Consider the following 20,172-nt stretch of genomic DNA (forward strand, 5'->3'; position numbering starts at 1 on the left):
ACTTCACATTTTTCTACTTTCTACCATCTATTTTTCCACTCTTTCCCCTTTCTATTGTTTTCTTTTTCTTGTCTTGCTTACTTCCTTCTCATAACATAAAACCAGAGGTTGTACATGGAATGGATTACGGTATGACATAGTTGGCACCTAAAATTAGGTGCCACTATATTGTTTTGTATTGTATTAACTTCTAATAAAAAATTTTTTAAAATAAATAAAAAAAATAAAAAAATGAATGGTTGGGGGAGTCCAGAACCAGGGGCCACAGTTTAAGAATAAGGAGTAAGCCATTTAGAACGGAGACGAGGAAACACTTTTTCTCACAGAGAGAGGTGAGTCTGTGGAATTCTCTGCCTCAGAGGGCGGTGGAGGCCAGTTCTCTGGATGCTTTCAAGAGAGAGCTAGATAGGGCTCTTAAAGTTAGCAGTCAGGGGATATGGGGAGAAGGCTGGAACGGGGTACTGATTGGGGATGATCAGCCATGATCACATTGAATGGCGATGCTGGCTCGATGGGCCAAATGGCCTACTCCTGCACCTATTGTCTATTGTCCATTGTCTACTCAATGATATATTGTCCAAGAGATTGAAGTAACTGAAGATGCTGCAATCTAGGACAGAAACAGAGCGCTGGATGTACTCAGCAGGTCAAACAGCATCTGTGAAGACAAGTTGAGTTTATAGTCCAATGCACAAGTATGTGAGGTGCAGGTACAATGGAAATCTTGGTAGCAACAGCATCACAGCCACACAGACTCGTACAAACTCACTAGAAACATAAATGAAGAATTATATGTAGATTCTGCAGGGTGATGTAAAGAAACACAAATTGTACCCATCCACAGACTCACTGAAAGCCACTTACCAGGGACACCAAGAAAAGCGATGACTGTGTACCAGACTTTCGCAGCGAATTGAACTGGGAAATGCATGTTCCGTGTGGGGAGACGAGAGACCTTGTGTTGGACTCGATCACTTGGATCTCACACAGTCTCCGAACGTTTCATTTATACACACACTGCTGATCTCCGGGGAGGTGTCGAGGTTGCAACACTGCCTGAATCATTGCATTTAAAAAAACGGAATATATTGCAACAGGGAAGTTAAATCCCTCTTGTGCTAATTAGAAAATTCGAATTAAATTGTCAGAGGGTGGAGAATCTGTGGAAATCTTTGCCACAGAAGGCTGTGGAGGCCAAGTCAATGGATATTTTTTGTGCAGAGATAGATAGGTTCTTGATTAGTACGGGTGTCGGGGGTTATGGGGAAAAGGCAGAGGTTCCAGAGATTCACCACACAGAGAGTAGAGAATCTGTGGAATTCTCTGCCACAGAGGGTAGTTGAGGCCAGTTCATTGGCTATATTTAAGAGGGAGTTAGATGTGGCCCTTGTGGCTAAAGGGATCAGGGGGTATGGAGAGAAGGCAGGTACAGGATACTGAGTTGGATGATCAGCCATGATCATATAGAATGGCAGTGCAGGCTCGAAGGGCCGAATGGCCTACTCCTGCACCTATTGTCTATGTTTAAGAGGGAGAGATAGATCAGCCATGACTGAACGGCGGAGTAGACTTGATGGGCCGAATGGCCTAATTCCGCTCCTATCACTTATGACCTGCCGTCTCATTGCCAGGTGATGGAAGCCTTTGAGGAGGCCGAACGTGAGCTGAAGCCCAAGGTGGACTATTTATTCACGGACGTGTACGAAGAAATGCCGGTCTTGCTGCAGAAACAGCAGGAGGCGCTGCAGAGGCACCTGAAGATGTACGGCGAGCATTATCCCATGGACCATTATGGGAAGTAGATGCCATGATGTCGATTCCCAGCCCCGCCCGCCCGCCCTTCAGTCCCGCACACACCACTAACTTTAATCCTGAGTCCACAAAGTTGCTTCCTGTTAACCCTTCGATTTCCAAAACTAATGCTAACTATGGTGACGCTCCCCTCTCTCTATAGTTGCCCAGGTCTTGGTGGTCTGTGTTGCTGGTCGCTGGGTTTTGGAGGAATCTAATGGCAGTGAATTCCTCATTCCCCTCTGAACTGCAGATGCTGGAAAAATCGAAGATAGACAAAAAATGCTGGAGAAACTCAGCAGGTGAGGCAGCATCTATGGAGAGAAGGAATAGGTGACGTTTAGGGTCTCGACCCGCAACATCGCCTATTCCTTCTCTCCATAGATGCTGCCTCACCCGCTGAGTTTCTCCAGCATTTCTTGTCTACCCTCATCGTTTCCCACCTCCCTTCCCTACCACTTCATCCCTGGGTGGCACGGTGTCGCCACAGTACAGTTTCAGCCTCATCCCGCTTTCCATCCTGAGGTGTTTGTGTGTGTGTCCCCCCCAGTAATGTCTGAAGTGAATCACATCAGGAGGAACACTATCGATACATTGGTGATCTGGGCTTTGATGGTTGGTGGGGCAGGGGACCTGTGTCCCTCTGCCCTGTAGGATGCAGGCAAGTTCCAGTGGGTCCGTTCTGTCCATTTTCACACACGGTGGGACCCAGGCAGCTGAGGGGCGGCAACAGTGGCGCAGCGGGTAGAGCTGCTGCCTCACAGAGCCAGACACCTAAGTTCCACCCTGCCTGGAACCCAGCTGCTGTCTGCGCAGAGTTTGCACGCACTCCGTGACCGCGTGGGTTTTCTCCGGGTGCTTCGGTTACCTCCCACATCCCAAAGACGTGCGGGTTTGTAGGTTAATTGGCCCTTTATTTGTAAATTGTCCCTAGTGTGTGTGGGGAGTGAATGAGAAACTGGGGTAGCATGGAACTAGTGTGGATGGTTGGTGCTGACCCGATGGGCCGAAGGGCCTGTATGTCTAAACTGAGTTCCTGCAACTATGCCACACAGGAGTCGAAGTTTTGTGTGCAACACCAGAGTGTCCATTGTGGAGGGAATAGGGGAAAACAAGGGGAAGAATTTGCGCTCGAACCCTCTGTTTGATTGGTGCTGGAACGTATCTGCCCCTCAGTGTTTGTCCAGGCCAACACATGATGTCTCTGAAATAATACACACTCTGCCACCAACCTTGCCCCTCCTACATCTCGGAGTCACGCTCTGCATCCTTGCTCAATATGATCATAGAATAATTGGAAAGGGTACATTTGGCCCAACACATCCATACTAACCCATTGCCCAGAATCTGGTCCATCAAGCCCCTATGCCTCAGGGATTATAGTGACCCAGCTTCCACCAATCTCTCAGGCAATGCATTCCACTCACTGGGTGAAGAAAGTACCCAAATCTCTTCCCCTTTACCCTAACCCTGTGTCCTCTGGTGCTATCCGAGTCTTACGTGGCATGGGGGCTTGATGGGATGTAAGCAGACTTCCCATTCTGTCCAGCAGTGGGCTAAAGGTCTCACAGCAACGCATGCGATTGAATTCAAAACACACAGCACAATGTCTACTTGGCCGTTTCCTCCATGCTTCTTGCTTGCATCAGCTGGTCAGTTGTGGGTTTAAGAGGTGAGGAGAGGACGCAGTGACTTATGCTCATTTGGAAGTGTCTTTTAGACCAGCTGAAAAGACCCTGTGTTTCAAAGTTCTCAATGAAGTTCAACCAGATGCACTCAGTTTCAATGCAATGACCCCATAGGCATCTCCCACCACCACCTAGTGTATCTTCCTCTTCCTTAGCGTACATGTACATTGCTTTCCTAAGAGTTACTCTTGCCTGCTGCTATAGGTGATATTGTTGATATAACTCCCGAGCTTTCTGTGCCATGCCAATATTTCTCCCTCTCTCCAAAATATTATTATGGCCAATATTTCACCCTTCCTCTCTTCCTCTCTCCAAAATATTTGTATGACCATTAACTGAAAGTTTCCAAAGACTTTCGACTTTATGTAGATACAGTGTGGAAACAGGCCCTTCAACCCAACGAGTCCGTGCCGACCAGCGATCACCCCGTACACTAGCACTATCCTACACACTAGGGACAATTTACAGAAAGTAGACACAAAATGCTGGAGTAACTCAGCGGGTGAGGCAGCATCTCTGGAGAGAAGGAATTGGCGACGTTTCGGGTCGAGACCCTTCTTCAGACTGATGTCTGGGCAGTGGGCGGGACAAAGATAGAATGTAGTCGGAGACAGTAAGACTGGTGGGAGAACTGGGTAGGGGAAGGGGATGGAGAGAGATGGCAAGGGGCTACCTGAAGTTAGGGAAGTCAATGTTCATACCGCTGGGGTGTGTAATCTACCCAAGCGAAATATGAGATTTACAATTTACAGATGTCAGAATGGAACCTGGGTCTCAGGCGCTGTAAGGCAGCAACTCTACCGCTGCACACCGTGCCGCCCTTAAATCCATGTTTTAATAAACAGTTTACTTCTAATGGCCCCCGTTTGCTGGTATTAAGGGTCTGATGTTGGCGCTCGCAAGCAGCTGAGGCTTGGATCTATGATATGGGGTGGAATTGCCACCCATCGCCTGGTTCTGGAAGCAAACAGTTGTGTTGAATGGAGCACCATTAAAGCTATCCTCAGCAAGTGCAATTGCTGGTGTTAATGCCTAGAGCCCTTTTTCTTTTCCAGAGGTGACCCCAGCAGTGGAGATTAATAATTAGTCCAGCAAAACTCTGGGACAGTCCTAAAGCTTTGTAAACAGTTCCAGATGCCGATCCTGGCTGCTGTACATGGGACGAGTGAACGGTGCCCTGACAAAGAGGCTAGGACCTTGTTCATATTACACTGTTCCATGATCATGATGCATTTTCCCCCTCGCTAGCCCAAACCATATGCTTCCTTGTTTAAACAATGTGAAGTCTCCAATATTCTCTTGAAAAGAGATACATCACAAACAGTTAATTATCGATATCAAAACCATTAATAATCTTTGTTTTGTTCTGGTTTATATTGTGTTGATTTATCCAGGGACTTGGCCTTGTAGATATTCTGTCAGTGACTCCCTGTGGCTTTCGAAACTCTTCGGGGTCTTGACTTAATCCTTGCAATGTCGCAGCCGAAACGGTGCGGCTTGCTGCTGTTAATGTACAACTTTACAGGTAAATGTGACACAAAATAGGATATTGGTGTCAAGTTGTATATTGGCTTGTGACGCAGGGGGAACGAGGGTTCGAATATCGGCTGAAGTACATCAGAAGCAGCCTTGGCAAATCAGAATTTCATATTTATCTTCAAGTCTGTTACAAAATATAAGTGTGTTAATGTTGTGTGTATAATCATTGATGGTTAAGGAATAGGAATAAAATGAATCAAAATGGATGTTGAGAAGTTGTGGTTTTTGAAACCTGCTGGTATTAATGGTCAGATGAAGCACAAACTAATACTTGTTTCTATCTTTGCATGGAGCTGGCACTTGGTTCTCTGACATGGGATTGGATTGCCTCTGTTTTTTACAATGCTCTGGTCACCTCTATAGCAGCAGTGGTATTGAATAAAGCACAATTAAAACTCTTTGAACTCTCATTTTGACCAGCCAGCGGGGAAATTTGGTCCATATCCCTCCAAACCTGTCCTATCCATGTACAGTGCCCTCCATAATGTTTGGGACAAAGACCCATCATTTATTTATTTATATCCGTACTCCACAATTTGAGATTTGTAATAGAAAAAAACCCACCTGTGGTTAAAGTGTGCATTGTCAGATTTTAATAAAGGCCATTTGTATACATTTTGGTTTCACCATGTAGAAGTTACAGCTGTGTTTATACATAGTCCCCCCCTTTGTCAGGGCACCATAATGTTTGGGACACATGGCTTCATAGGTGTTTGTAATTGCCCAGGTGTGTTTAATTGCCTCTTTAATGCAGGTATCATAGAGCTCTCAGCACCTAGTCTTTCCTCCAGTCTTTCCATCACCTTTGGAAACTTTTATTCTGTTTATCAACATGAGGACCAAAGTTGGGCCAATGAAAGTCAAAGAAGCCATTATGAGACTGAGAAACAAGAATAAAACTGTTAGAAACATCAGCCAAACCTTAGGCTTACCAAAATCAATGGTTTGGAACATCATTAAGAAGAAAGAGAGCATCTTTATTATAATCTGACAAAATGCACTTTAACCACAGGTGATTTTTTTAATATTACAAATCTCAAATTGTGGAGTACAGAGGCAAGTAAATAAATGACGGGTCTTTGTCCCAAACATTATGAAGGGTACCTGTACCTGTCTAACTGTTTCTTAAATGTTGGGATAGTCCCAGCCACAACTGCAATACAATACAAATTTATTGTCATTTGAGCCCCAGTGAGACTCAAACGAAATTTTGTTTCCACAGCCATACAAACAAAAACAATGTCCTCCTCTGGCAGCTCGTTACATACACCCACCACCCTTGGTGTGAAAAAGTTACCCCTCAGATTCCTATTCCATCTTTTGCCTTTCACCTTAAACCCGTGTTTAAGTCAGGTATGGGAATAGGCTGGGCCACAGGGGGCAAATTCGACCCTGCCGATCGTCACGGAGGTCCCGCTAAGGTCGAGATCGTTGCAGAGGTCCCGATGAGGTCGAGAGGGACAACGGCCAGACGCAGGCAATTGGGACTAGCTTGAGCAGACACCTTGGTCGGCGTGGATGAGTTGGACCACCGGGATTCTGTGTAACTATGAACGCTGGAGGTTTGATCAATAAGTTTGCAGGTAACTTGAAAGTTGGTGGAGACACAAGCCTGAAGAAGATCCCTGACCCAAAATGTTGTGTCTGAGCTTGCAGGATGCTAGCCAATAATAGGGGCATAGATTCTAAGGGCAGGGATGTATATCATGGTACAAGATGGGCAGAAGGGCCCGTTTCTCCGCCGTACGGCTCCTGTATTAACATAGAAACATAGAAAATATGTGCAGGAGTAGGCCATTTGGGCTTTCGAGCCTGCACCGCCATTCAATATGATCATGGCTGATCATCCAACTCAGTATCCTGTACCTGCCTTCTCTCCATACCCCCTGATCCCTTTAGCCACAAGGGCCACATCTAACTCCCTCTTAAATATAGCCAATGAACTGGCCTCAACTACTTTCTGTGCAGAGAATTCCACAGATTCACCACTCTCTGTGTGAGGAAAAAAAATCTCATCTCGGTCCTAAAAGACTTCCTCCTTATCCTTAAGCTGTGACCCCTTGTTCTGGACTTCCCCAACATCGGGAACAATCTTCCTGCATCTAGCCTGTCCAACCCCTTAAGAATTTTGTAAGTTTCTATAAGATCCCCCCTCAATCTTCTAAATTCTAGCAAGTACAAGCCGAGCCTTTCTTCAATTAAATGGGGAATCAGTTTGACACAGTTAGACCCAGAGACCTGGTCTTCTGGCCCAATACATTGTGCACTTGAACGGAAGAGTTCAGCTATTTTTTTGTTTAATGAATCGAATAATTGAAGTTACAGGATATGTCACCATGGTCTTCACCTGTTCTCTGAAGTTGGACTGAGTCACAGCGTAGATAAATGTGTTGGTACAACAATTCAAGTGTAACAGCATAATACTGATGTGGCGAAAGATGTACTGGGCATCATTATACTGGCTGGTGGCGATCCCTGCAATGGAATAAAAGAAGGAATCTATGACATAGAAGAGCCACAAGAGGATGAAGCTGCCAGACAATGTGAAGAGCAAGATTATAGACCTCCTACGGCTCTCCATCTCAGGGTCACTGCCTTTGTCTCCACTGCTCTGACCTCTCAGCGCCTTCCGCACCCGGCTGGCGACCAAGATGTGCTTGACTGTCAGAAAGTTGAACATCAAGATCAACCCGAATGGAAGCAATGGGGTAGAAATGGAATCAAACCAGTCAAATGCCACCCATTCAGGCTCGGAGAAATAGCCCGCCTTGAAGATGCACAGCCAAGGAGTGCCTTCGATGATGACGTAGGGTTTCAGTATGAAGTACTTGGGGATGTTCTTTGCTGTGACCAGAATGCCGGTTGCTGTCAGAACCACCGTGGCGGTTTTCCTGCTGCAGTATTGAGTCTTTAGCTTCTGGCAACAAATGGCCACGTAGCGATCAAAGGTGAAGGTGACGGTGAACCAGACAGAGCAGCCCCTGGCCATGTGCCGAAGGACATACAGCACCCGGCACACGGGGAAGGTTCGCAGGAAATTCCAGGGGAAGTAATAAATGTTGATGCGCCGCAGTATCACCTGGGTGATGATGGTCAACAGGTCCGCTGTTGCCATGGCCACCAGGTAGAGGGTGGTGCAGGTGGAGAGGCCACACTTGCCACGGGATAGGATCACGATCGCCACCAAGTTCACTGTGGAGCAAGACAAGAGAGGGAGAAGTCACACATAGAAACATAGAAACGTGAAAAGCTTTTGTTGCGTGTTATCCAGTCAGCCGAAAGACAATACATGATTTCAATCGAGGTTATTCCCTTATCATAGAAACATAGAAAATAGGTGCAGGAGTAGGCCATTCGGCCCTTCGAGCCTGCACCGCCATTCAATATGATCATGGCTGATCATCCAGATCAATATCCCATACCTGCCTCTCTCCATACCACCTGATCCCTTTAGCCACAGGGGCCACATCTAACTCCCTCTTAAATCTAGCCAATGAACGTATTAAATCTAGCCAATAGCCATTGCTATTTGCCCTTATGATAGAACCGTTGGCCGAAAAGATTAGAAATCACCCGAATATTCACGGATAAAACACTAAGGATTCAAAGAATAAAATTTCACTATATGCTGATGATATTCTTTTATATATTACTAATACACAAACGAGTATACCCACCTTATTAACACTAATTGAGGAATTCGGCTCATTTTCAGGATATAGAATAAATTGGAATAAAAGCGAAATTATGTCTTTAAAACCACAGGATTCGAGACATTTACTAAAATTCCCCTTCAAAATTGCAACAGAAAAATTCAAGTATCTGGGTATTCAAATTACGAGAAGACACAAATCATTATTTAGTGCCAATTTTATACCACTATTAAATAAACTGAATGATATGATTAAATTTTGGAAAACACTTCCGCTCTCATTGATAGGTAGAATTAACGCTATAAAAATGACTTTCTTACCACAATTAATATATTTGTTTCAAGCGATCCCAATATATATTCCAAAATATTTTTTCAAAAAACTAGATTCCACTATCACAAATTTTATATGGGATTACAGAACACATAGAATTCAACGAAAGCATTTGTGCAAATCTAAAGAAGTTGGGGGTTTATCATTACCTAATTTTATGTATTACTACTGGGCAGTGCATATTAAGAACATAATGTACTGGCTGGATAGTTCCACTCAGCAGTTGGAGTGGATAAGAATGGAGAAAGAGGAGTGCTATCCGCACGATATAGGAATGATCCTGCTCTCACCGATAAAATTGAATAGTATAATATATAAGAAGAACCCAATTATTCACAATATAATAAGAATTTGGAAACAAATAAAAGTATCCTTGAAATTAAATAATTTATCAGTACTAACCCCACTATTGAACAACCCCGCATTCAAACCTTCTCTCATCGACAACACATATCAACAATGGGATAGACTGGGGATTAGGAAAGTAAGGGATATGTATGAATTGGGTAAACTGTTATCATTTCAACAATTAAAATTAAAATTTAAATTGAAGGATAATCAATATTTTAAATATATACAGGTATGTGACTATGAAGAAATATACACATAGATTTCAAACTATTTTTTTAGACCCTTTAGAAGAAGCAATGAATATTAAGGCTGATTCACAAAAATTAATATCATACTTTTATAATAATATATTATATAGAGAATCACCCTCAACAGAAGCACTAAGGGAAGATTGGGAACATGAGCTAATGATAAAGATCTCGAAGGATAGATGGGAAAAGTATTTGATGAATACACATAACTGTTCTATTAATACAAGACATAATTTAATTCAATTCAAATTATTACATAGACTATATTATTCAAAAACGAGGTTGAATAAATTTTATCCAAACGTCTCTCCCAGATGCGATAAATGTTTGTTTCAAAACGCTAATATAACACATTCATTTGTAGGATTTACAAAGTTGAATAAATTTTGGAGTGATATATTTGATATATTTACAAAGCTCTTCAAGTCAAGAATAGAACCCAAAATGGAATGGATTATATTTGGAATAATAGGAGAAGATACCAATTTAAATAAAGACCAAAATGTTTTTTTTAATTATGGGTTAATAATTGGAAAGAAATTGATACTTAAATTGTTAAAATGTGGATTAGGAATATGATGGACATAGCACGCCTTGAAGAAATGAGACTCCGACTAATAGATAAATATGACCAATTCTTAAGGAGTTGGTCTCCTTTCATCGACTTTTTGGAATCATGTGATGCAGCGGTACCATAAGGATTGCTGATTTCAGATCATGACGTGGATAGATCTACATCTCCGAATATAGATTTGAAAAATTCTCTTTTAAGGGGCCTTCTCTTCTATTTCTACTTTCCACCTTTTCTTTTTTATTTTATTTTTTTATTTTTATTTTTTATATCCACACTTCACATTTTTCTACTTTCTACCATCTATTTTTCCACTCATTCCCCTTTCTATTGTTTTCTTTTTCTTGTCTTGCTTACTTCCTTCTCATAACATAAAACCAGAGGTTGTACATGGAATGGATTACGGTATGACATAGTTGGCACCTAAAATTAGGTGCCACTGTATTGTTTTGTATTGTATTAACTTCTAATAAAATAAACAAAAACAAAAAACAAAAAAACAAAAAAAAAATAAATAAATAAAAATGAATGTGTGGGGGAGTCCAGAACCAGGGGCCACAGTTTAAGAATAAGGAGTAAGCCATTTAGAACGGAGACGAGGAAACACTTTTTCTCACAGAGAGAGGTGAGTCTGTGGAATTCTCTGCCTCAGAGGGCGGTGGAGGCCAGTTCTCTGGATGCTTTCAAGAGAGAGCTAGATAGGGCTCTTAAAGTTAGCAGTCAGGGGATATGGGGAGGAGGCAGGAACGGGGTACTGATTGGGGATGATCAGCCATGATCACATTGAATGGCGATGCTGGCTCGATGGGCCAAATGGCCTACTCCTGCACCTATTGTCTATTGTCCATTGTCTACTCAATGATATATTGTCCAAGAGATTGAAGTAACTGAAGATGCTGCAATCTAGGACAGAAACAGAGCGCTGGATGTACTCAGCAGGTCAAACAGCATCTGTGAAGACAAGTTGAGTTTATAGTCCAATGCACAAGTATGTGAGGTGCAGGTACAATGGAAATGTTGGTAGCAACAGCATCACAGCCACACAGACTCGTACAAACTCACTAGAAACATAAACGAAGAATTATATGTAGATTCTGCAGGGTGATGTAAAGAAACACAAATTGTTCCCATCCACAGACTCACTGAAAGCCACTTACCAGGGACACCAAGAAAAGCGATGACTGTGTACCAGACTTTCGCAGCGAATTGAACTGGGAAATGCATGTTCCGTGTGGGGAGACGAGAGCCCTTGTGTTGGACTCGATCACTTGGATCTCACACAGTCACCGAACGTTTCATTTATACACACACTGCTGATCTCCGGGGAGGTGTCGAGGTTGCAACACTGCCTGAATCATTGCATTTAAAAAAACTGAACATATTGCAACAGGGAAGTTAAATCCCTCTTGTGCTAATTAGAAAATGCGAATTAAATTGGAAATTGGCAGAGGAGGGGTGAAAAGTAAAACCTGGAGGATGAGATCTGGGAGATGGCACTAAAAGCTGGGGTAACTCAGCGGGTCAGGCAGCATCTCTGGAGATAAGGAATGGGTGACGTTTCAGGTCGAGACCCTTCTTCAGACGGGGAGTCAGGGGAAAGGGAAACTAGAGATATAGATGGTGATGTAAGAAACATAGAAACATAGAAAATAGGTGCAGGAGGAGGCCATTCGGCCCTTCGAGCCAGCACCGCCATTCATTGTGATCATGGCTGATCGTCCCCTATCAATAACCCGTGCCTGCCTTCTCCCCATATCCCTTGATTCCACTAGCCCCTAGAGCTCTATCTAACTCTCTCTTAAATCCATCCAGTGATTTGGCCTCCACTGCCCTCTGTGGCAGGGAATTCCACAAATTCCATAAATTCACAACTCTCTGGGTGAAAACATTTTTTCTCACCTCAGTCTTAAATGGCCTCCCCTTTATCCTAAGACTGTGTGGCCTCTGGTTCTGGACTCGCCCAACATTGGGAACATTTTTCCTGCATCTAGCTTGACCAGTCCTTTTATAATTTTATGTTTCTATAAGATCGCCCCTCATCCTTCTAAACTCCAGTAGCGAGATATAGAACAAATGAATGAAAGATATGCAAACAGTAATGATGATAAAGGCAGCAGGCCATTGTTTACTGTGCGCTAGGTGAAAGCCCATCTGTTTTTGCATATCTTTCATTCATTTGTTCTACATCTCCCTACATCACCGTCAATCTCTCTCGTTTCCCTTTCCCCTGACTCAGTCTGAGGAAGGGTCTCGACCCGAAACGTCCTTTTCTCCAGAGATGCTGCCTGACCCGTTGAGTTACCCCAGCTTTTAATGAAAGCCTTTTGAGTTTACCCCTGTGTCTTGCCTGTGCTTGGCTCTGCTCATTTCTTGATATCGTTACAACAAGACTAGGATTTGAGGGTTGAGGGCAGCAGTAGAGTTGCTGCCTTAAACCCCTGTCTCACGGTGCGAGTCCACCCACGAGTGATCCTGACTTTAAAACAAATCAAACTCGTGGTAATCACGTAGACTTAACGTAGCGGGAACGTCGGAACTCGTGGACAACTAATGCCCCTGTCCCACTTAGGAAACCTGAACGGAAACCTCTGGAGACTTTGCGCCCCCTACCCAAGGTTTCCGTGCGGTACCCGGAGGTTTTTGTCAGTCTCCCTACCTGCTTCCACTACCTGCAACCTCTGGCAACAACCTGCAACCTCCGGGAACCGCACGGAAACCTTGGGTGGGGCGCAAAGTCTCCAGAGGTTTCCGTTCAGGTTTCCTTAGCCACTCGTAACGCTAACGGCAGGTACTCGGGAAACTTGTTAACTCGTAAAAATCTTTCAACACGATGAAAAATTTCTACGAGTCAAATTTACTCTTGAAGTAAACATTTTAAACTTTTAAACTCGTTGTAAGAACGTAAGTAGCCCGTGAGTTTATGGTGGGCATTCTTTAACTCAGCGGGCAGGCAGCATCTCTGGAGAAAAGAAATGGGTGACGAGATGACGTTTCCAAAATTCTGCTGCGTCTTTGTGTTACTCCAGCACTGAGTGTTCACTTTTTGTCAACCAGCATCTTTGCCCTTTCTTGTGTATGACATTATTTGTATCCGTGGCAGTTGATTGTCGCTCCCTTCAGTTTCCCGGGGGGTCGGGACGGGGGGGGAGCTGCTGCCTAGTGACCATCTCATTTATCCAATTGATCGGCCATGATTGAATAGACTTGATGGGCCGAATGGCCATTGTAAGGCAGTAGCTCTACCGCTGTGCCAACGTGCCACCCTGTGTGGCAACACTTTGGGTCCAGGCAATTTATCTTCATCGCCCGAGATGGAGCCATGAGGATCTGGTACTGTGAGAATAACCAATAGATTATAGATGTAACAGTATTGGTATTAGTTTGTTATTCAGGTGTGCCGAAATACAATGAAAACCTTTATTTTGCGTGCTATAATAAAAATCATCCATACATGATTACAATCAAACTATACATTGGTACATCAGGTAGTGCAAAAAGAGAAAAGTAATGGAGAGCAGAATATTGTGTTGTATCTGCAGAGAAAGTGCAATTTTAAAAAAGTGCAAGGTCACAATGAGGTAGATTGGAAGATCCTGGAAATTCATCTTTAACTTATCATAATAATCATAATCATACTTTATTAGCCAAGTATATTTTGCAACATACGAGAAATTTAATCTGCCATACAATAATACCATTAAAAAGCAACAAGACACACAATACACATTTTAACATAAACATCCACCACAGTGACTCCTCCACATTCCTCACTGTGATGGAAGGCGAAAAAAAAGTTTGGTCTCTTCCCTTCTTTGTTCTCCTGCGGTCGGGGGCCTGTGAGAGGAACATTCACAAATCTGATAGGGAAGAAGCTGTGGTTGAATCTGTTGGTGTACCCACCCTTTCAACCTTTTGTTTATAGGCCCGTCAGTGCCCCTAAACTGCAAACCAAAATTAATTCAGCAGAAGCGGTGGCACAGTGGCACAGCGGGAGAGTTGCTGCCTCACAGCGCCGGAGACCCGGGTTCAATCCTGACTACGGGTGCTGTCTGTGCAGAGTTTATACAGTCTCCCTCTGACCGTGTGGGTTTTCTCCGGGTGCTCCGGTTTCCTCCCACACATCAAAGACGCGCAGGTTTGTAGGTTAATTGGCTTCTGTAAATTGTAGGTTTGTCCCTAGTGCATAGGATGGTGCGAGTGTACGGGGTGATCGCTGGTCGGCACAGACTCATTGGGCCGAAGGGCCTGTTTCCGTGTCTAACGCAGATGCTGAAAATCTGAAATAAGAACAAAGATTGTAAACTGTCGATTAGAGATGAACAAGACCATTTTACTGTTAAATTATTCTAATCGCTTTGACTAAAATAAATGTTTCAGCTCAAACGTAGCAGTCAAGACATTGTAAGAGATACATTTATCCATGCTACTCCAAAACCAGGCAACCAGGAATCAAAGTCATACACTGAGTTCATGTCGACCAGCATATTCACCCGTACACTAGTTCCATCCTACTCAATCGGGGGGCAATTTACAGAAGGCAATTAACCTACAAACCTGCACGTCTTTTGAGTGTGGGAAGAGACCGGAGCACCCGGAGAAAACCCACGCAGGTCACGGGGAGAACGTACAAACTCCGTACAGACAGCACTCGTGGTCAGGATGGAACACGGGTCTCTGGCGCTGTGAGGCAGCCAGCAACTCTCTGTGGATAGACCACCACATGGGCAAAATTAAACTTCCTAATGCAGACAGCAGTGTACTTGACATCAGCCACAGACAGAAACCAGAGAGTCCAACGAGGACCTAAACACTGTGACATCCACCAACATTGTTTATTTAGTTTTATGTGTAAGAAAGAACTGCAGATAGATGCTGGTTTAAATCGAAGATAGACACTGAGGGGTCTGAACACGAAACATCACCCATTCCTTCTCTCCAGAGATGCTGCCTGTCCCACTGAGTTACTCCAGCTTGTTGTGTCTATCTACTGTTTAGTGTTAGTTTAGTTTGTAGATATAGCGAGGAAGCAGGCCCTTCGGCCCACCGAGTCCGTGCTGACCAGCGATCAACCTGTACACTAGAGCACTATACTACACACTAGGGACAATTTACAATTATTTACCCAAGCCAAATATGGATATAAAACATCTTCTTCCCACCCATCCATTGATTCAGATCATATCACTGCACACTAACTCCAGTCTCCAACCAGAAAATGATGTGTATATTCCTGCTCTCTGCTCTTCGAGCATGAAGAAACATTTAATCTATTCCAAGAGGTAGAGTTGCTGCCTTATACCGACTACGGGTGCTGTCTGTACAGAGTTTGAATGTTCTCCTTGTGACCGCGTGGATTTCCTCCGGGTGCTCCGGTTTCCTCCCACACTCCAAAGACGTGCAGGTTTGCAGGTTAATTGGCTTCTGTCATTTCTGAATTGTCCCTAGTGTGTGTAGGATAGTGCTAGTGTGTGGTGGTGGCTCTCTGTAGTCTAGGGACATGACAGGTAGAACTTATAAAGCCAGAGTTGTCCAATATTGTTGCTACAACTAAAATGTGGGATGCTTGTTTAAATTACTACTCCTTTTATTATGTTTAAGAAGGAACTGCAGATGCTGGAAAAATCGAAGGTAGACAAAAATGCTGGAGAATCTCAGCGGGTGAGGCAGCATCTATGGAGCTTTTTATTATTTTTATTCCTTTTTCTTATTGTTAGTTTTAATAGTTCCTCCAGCAACCAGGGAGCAGTGCTGAACTATTATCTACCTCCTTGATGACCCTCGGACTATCCTTGATAGGACTTTACCTTGCACTAAACGTTATTCCCTTATCATGTATCTGTACACTGTGAATGGCTCGATTGTAATCATGTATTGTCTTTCCGCTGACTGGTTAGCACGCAACGAAACTCTCTGCCACAGAGGGTAGTTGAGGCCAGTTCATTGGCTATATTTAAGAGGGAGTTAGATGTGGCCCTTGTGGCTAAAGGGATCAGGGGGTATGGAGAGAAGGCAGGTACGGGATACTGAGTTGGATGATCAGCCATGATCATATTGAATGGCGGTGCAGGCTCGAAGGGCCGAATGGCCTACTCCTGCACCTATTTTCTATGTATCTATGTATCTAAAAGCTTTTCACTGTACCTCGACACACGGGACAATAAACTGAACTGAACTGAGGTAGAAAGTCTGAATTGGCCAAGATTACTAAGTTTGTTTGTTTCCTATGAATGTGGAAACCAACTTGTCTGACGAACTAATTCACGAGCTCAACAGGTCAGGCAGCATCTGTGGTTAAGTTATGATTCCTTTTTATTTTTATTAGCTGGAATAATTTTTAGTTCAGTTCAGAGATACAGCACAGAAACAGCCCCTTCGGCCCACCGAGTCCGTGCCGACCAGCGATCCCCGCACATTAACACTACCCGACACACACTAGGGACAATTTACACCTACACCAAACTGTGTAACGTCTTTGGAGGTAGATAAAAATGCTGGAGAAACTCAGCGGGTAGGGCAGCATCTATGGAGCGAAGGAAATAGGTGGCCCTTCTTCAGACTGATGTCGGTGGAGGGTGGTGGGGCGGGAAGAAGGAAGGAAGAGGCGGAGATGGTGGGATGTGGGAGGGCTGGGAAGGGGAGGGGAAAGAGGGAGAAAGCATGGACTACCTGAAATTGGAGAAGTCAATGTTCATACCGCTGGGGTGTAAACTACCCAAGCGTGTGGGAGGAAATTCGAAGATCTCCGGAGAAAACCCATGCAGGTGTCGGGGAGAACGTACAAACTCCATACAGTCAGCAGCCATAGTCGGGATCGAACCCAGGCGGTATGGTCATGAGAGGTCTCCTATGGTTGTGAGAGGTCTCCTATGGCTGTGAGAGGTCTCCTATGGTTGTGAGAGGTCTCCTATGGTCGTGAGAGGTCTCCCATGGTTGTGAGAGGTCTCCTATGGTCGTGAGAGGTCTCCAAAAAATCTTAGAGTCTTCCTGGTTGCCGCTGAATTTTCAACATGCTGAACATTTCGGCGACTTAACACGGGTGGGGGCAGTCGCCTGTGAAGGTCGCGTAAGTGGGACAGGCCCTAAGGCAACAACTCGACCGCTGCGCCACTTCCAGCGCTGATTCCTCCAGCACTTTTGCGTTTTGCTTTTTTGAAGTGGTTTATTTCCGCAGTTTGCCAATGAGGGAGAGTGGATATTTCAACCCCAGTTTCAGCTCTGCCCTGAACCTATTCTGGGTGCCGGCGTAGATGAAGGGGTTGGCGCAGGAGCAGAGGAACTGTAGCATGTAGCCACTTTCTTCCAGGAGGAAGTTGGACTCATTGAAGTTGGAGCCGGAGAAGTAGGTGACGCTGGCGATGCGGATGTAGAGGAAGGTGATGAACACCAGGAGCCACAGGAGGATGAAGAGACCAGAGATGCTCAAGAGAAGGACTATGGACCTCCTGCGGCTCTCAGTCTCCGGGTCGCTCTGACCCTCTCTGTCCTCGTTGCCCCGAAGCCTCCTGCGGGTTGAAATCGCCCTTAAAATGTGGCGGACCGTCAGGAAATTGAGGAGGAGAATTAACACGAAGGGGAGACAGGGGGTTAGGATGCTGTCGATCCAGTCAAAGGCCACCCAGGCGGGCAAGGTGTAAAAGGAGGGTTTGATTTTGCACGGTGTGGCCTCGCCTTTAGCAAGGGGCTCAAAGATGAAATACCAGAATGCGTTCTTGAATGAGCTGAGAGCACAGACAGTGGCGACCACGGCGGCTGCCATCCGCTCCCTGCAGTACGTGGCTTTCAGTTTGTGGCAACAAATGGCCACGAAGCGGTCGAAGGTGAAGACCACGGTTGTCCAGACGGAGCAGTCCCTCACCGCGTACACCAGCACGAAGTTGACGTTGCACAGCGGGGAGAAGGTGAGCGGGTTGGCCGGGGAGTTCATGGCCACAACCCGGTTCAGGACCACCGCCGTGATCAGCACCAGCAGGTCGGTCACTGCCATGGACAGTAGGTACAAGGTGATGCAGCCCGATAGCCCACACCGGCGGCGGCACAAGATCCAAATCACCGCCACGTTAGCTGCAAGACACCACACACACGCAGCGGGGCATACTAGTGAGTGTGAGTGTGAGTGCGAGTGTGTGAGAGAATGTGAGTGTGAGTTTGTGAGAGAATGAGAGTGAGTGTGAGTGTGTGAGAGAATGTGAGTGCGAGTGTGAGTGTGTGTGAGAGAATGTGAGAATGAGAGTGAGTTTGAGAGAATGAGAGTGAGAGTGTGAGTGTGAGTGTGTGAGAGAATGAAAATGTGAGTGTGAGTGTGTGAGAGAATGAGAGTGTGAGTATGAGAGTGAGTGTGAGTTTGAGGGAATGAGAGTGAGTGTGAGTTTGAGAGAATTAGAGTGAGTGTGAGTTTGAGAGAATGAGAGTGAGTGAGTTTGAGTGAGTGAGTGTGAGAGAATGAGAGTGAGTGAATGAGAGTGAGTGAATATATTTAAGGCAGAGATAGATAGATTCTTGATTAGTCCAGGTGTCAAGGGTTATGGGGAGAAGGCAGGAGAATGGGATTGAGACCAGCCGTGATTGAATGGTGGAATAGACATCATGGGCCTAATTCTGCTCCTCTCACTTACAAACTTATAATTAAAATAAATCAACGATACTGGGAGAATAATAAGATTAGAGTCATAGAGTGATACAGTGGAAACAGGCCCTTCGGCCCAACTTGCCCACACTGGCCACACTGGCCAACGTGTCCCAGCTACACTAGTCCCACCTGCCTGTGTTTGGTCCATAACCCTCCAAACCTGTCCTATCCATGTACCCGTCTAACTGTTTCTTAAACGTTGGGATAGTCCCAGCATCAACTACCTCCTCAGGCAGCTCGTTCCATACACCCTCCACCCTTTGAAGGAAAAAGTTACCCCTCAGAATCCTATTCATATCTTTTCCCCTTCATCTTAAACCTATGTCCTCTGGTCCTCGATTCCCCTACTCTGGCCAAGAGACTCTACCCGATCTATTCCCCTCATGTTGGTATTATTAGATATGAATAGGATTCTGAGGGGTAACCTTTTCCTTCATGATTCATATCTTTTCCCCTTCACCTTAAACCTACATCCTCTGGTACATGGTTGGGAAAGGTTTAGAGGGATATGGGCCAAAACGTAAGCCAGTGGTACTACTAGCGTAGATGGGGCATCGTGGTCAGCATGGGCAAGTTGGGCCGAAGGGCCTGTTTCTATGCCGGTTCTAGGGTCATCTGCATAAGCAACATGGGCCACGATTCTACAATTAAAAGAAACTAATAATACCAAAGTGAGAACAAGTATTTCACAACACTTTGCAGATTGAAAATGAAAGTTAATACGTTACCAGGAATGCCGATGGCTGCAATGACTGGATAGTAAATGGCAAACAACAAGATCTTTGGAGGTCCGTGCATTGTGTGCGGAGGTTTTCAGTGGACAATAAATACACTGTATTCACAGTCTGTTATATTTATACCCAATAACTCTCACCAGGGAACACATCAGGAAGGCATCATTGCGTTTTTACGCTAATTACAGTCATTGAAACCGGCGCCTTATTCCAGCTGATGCCAAAAGTTGTTTTGATGAATAATTGTGGATATGTTTCCACATCGTCCCAGAAAAGTATGAAAAGACTTAACGAGTATTGCGTACAGTTTTGGTCTCCAAATCTGAGGAAAGACATTCTTGCCATAGAGGGAGTACAGAGAAAGTTCACCAGACTGATTCCTGGGATGGCAGGACTTTCATATGAAGAAAGACTGGATAGACTCGGCTTGTACTCGCTAGAATTTAGAAGATTGAGGGGGGATCTTATAGAAACTTACAAAATTCTTAAGGGGTTGGACAGGCTAGATGCAGGAAGATTGTTCCCGATTTTGGGGGAAGTCCAGAACAAGGGGTCACAGTTTAAGGATAAGAGGGAAGTCTTTTAGGACTGAGATGAGAAAAACATTTTTCACACAGAGAGTGGTGAATCTGTGG

At 44.7% G+C, this 20,172-nt stretch overlaps 1 protein-coding gene and 1 long non-coding RNA gene across 2 annotated transcripts; one reads left to right on the plus strand and one right to left on the minus strand.

Moving 5' to 3' along the window:
- The first annotated feature begins 2,221 nt into the window (after positions 1 to 2,221).
- LOC116967662 lies at positions 2,222 to 14,205 on the plus strand. The gene is made up of 3 exons (XR_004410302.1): positions 2,222 to 2,280; positions 11,175 to 11,180; positions 14,174 to 14,205. It is a non-coding gene; the product is annotated as an uncharacterized LOC116967662 (long non-coding RNA).
- Positions 14,206 to 17,336: 3,131 nt separating this feature from the next.
- LOC116967738 (P2Y purinoceptor 8-like) lies at positions 17,337 to 19,601 on the minus strand. Its single transcript, XM_033014346.1, has 2 exons — positions 19,532 to 19,601; positions 17,337 to 18,238 (listed from the first exon to the last, which is right to left on the minus strand). Exons 1-2 carry the CDS (start codon positions 19,599 to 19,601, stop codon positions 17,337 to 17,339), a joined length of 972 nt encoding a protein of 323 aa, XP_032870237.1.
- Positions 19,602 to 20,172: the final 571 nt, after the last annotated feature.

Source organism: Amblyraja radiata, chromosome 41, assembly GCF_010909765.2.
Source record: "Amblyraja radiata isolate CabotCenter1 chromosome 41, sAmbRad1.1.pri, whole genome shotgun sequence".
NCBI lineage: Eukaryota > Metazoa > Chordata > Chondrichthyes > Rajiformes > Rajidae > Amblyraja > Amblyraja radiata.

Coding starts and splice junctions, on each gene's coding strand:
- LOC116967738 (XM_033014346.1), bottom strand. CDS start 19,601: ATGCACGGACCTCCAAAGATCTTGTTGTTTGCCATTTACTATCCAGTC. Junction 18,239..19,531: donor TGCAGCCATCGGCATTCCTG/GTAACGTATTAA, acceptor GGTGTCTTGCAG/CTAACGTGGCGGTGATTTGG.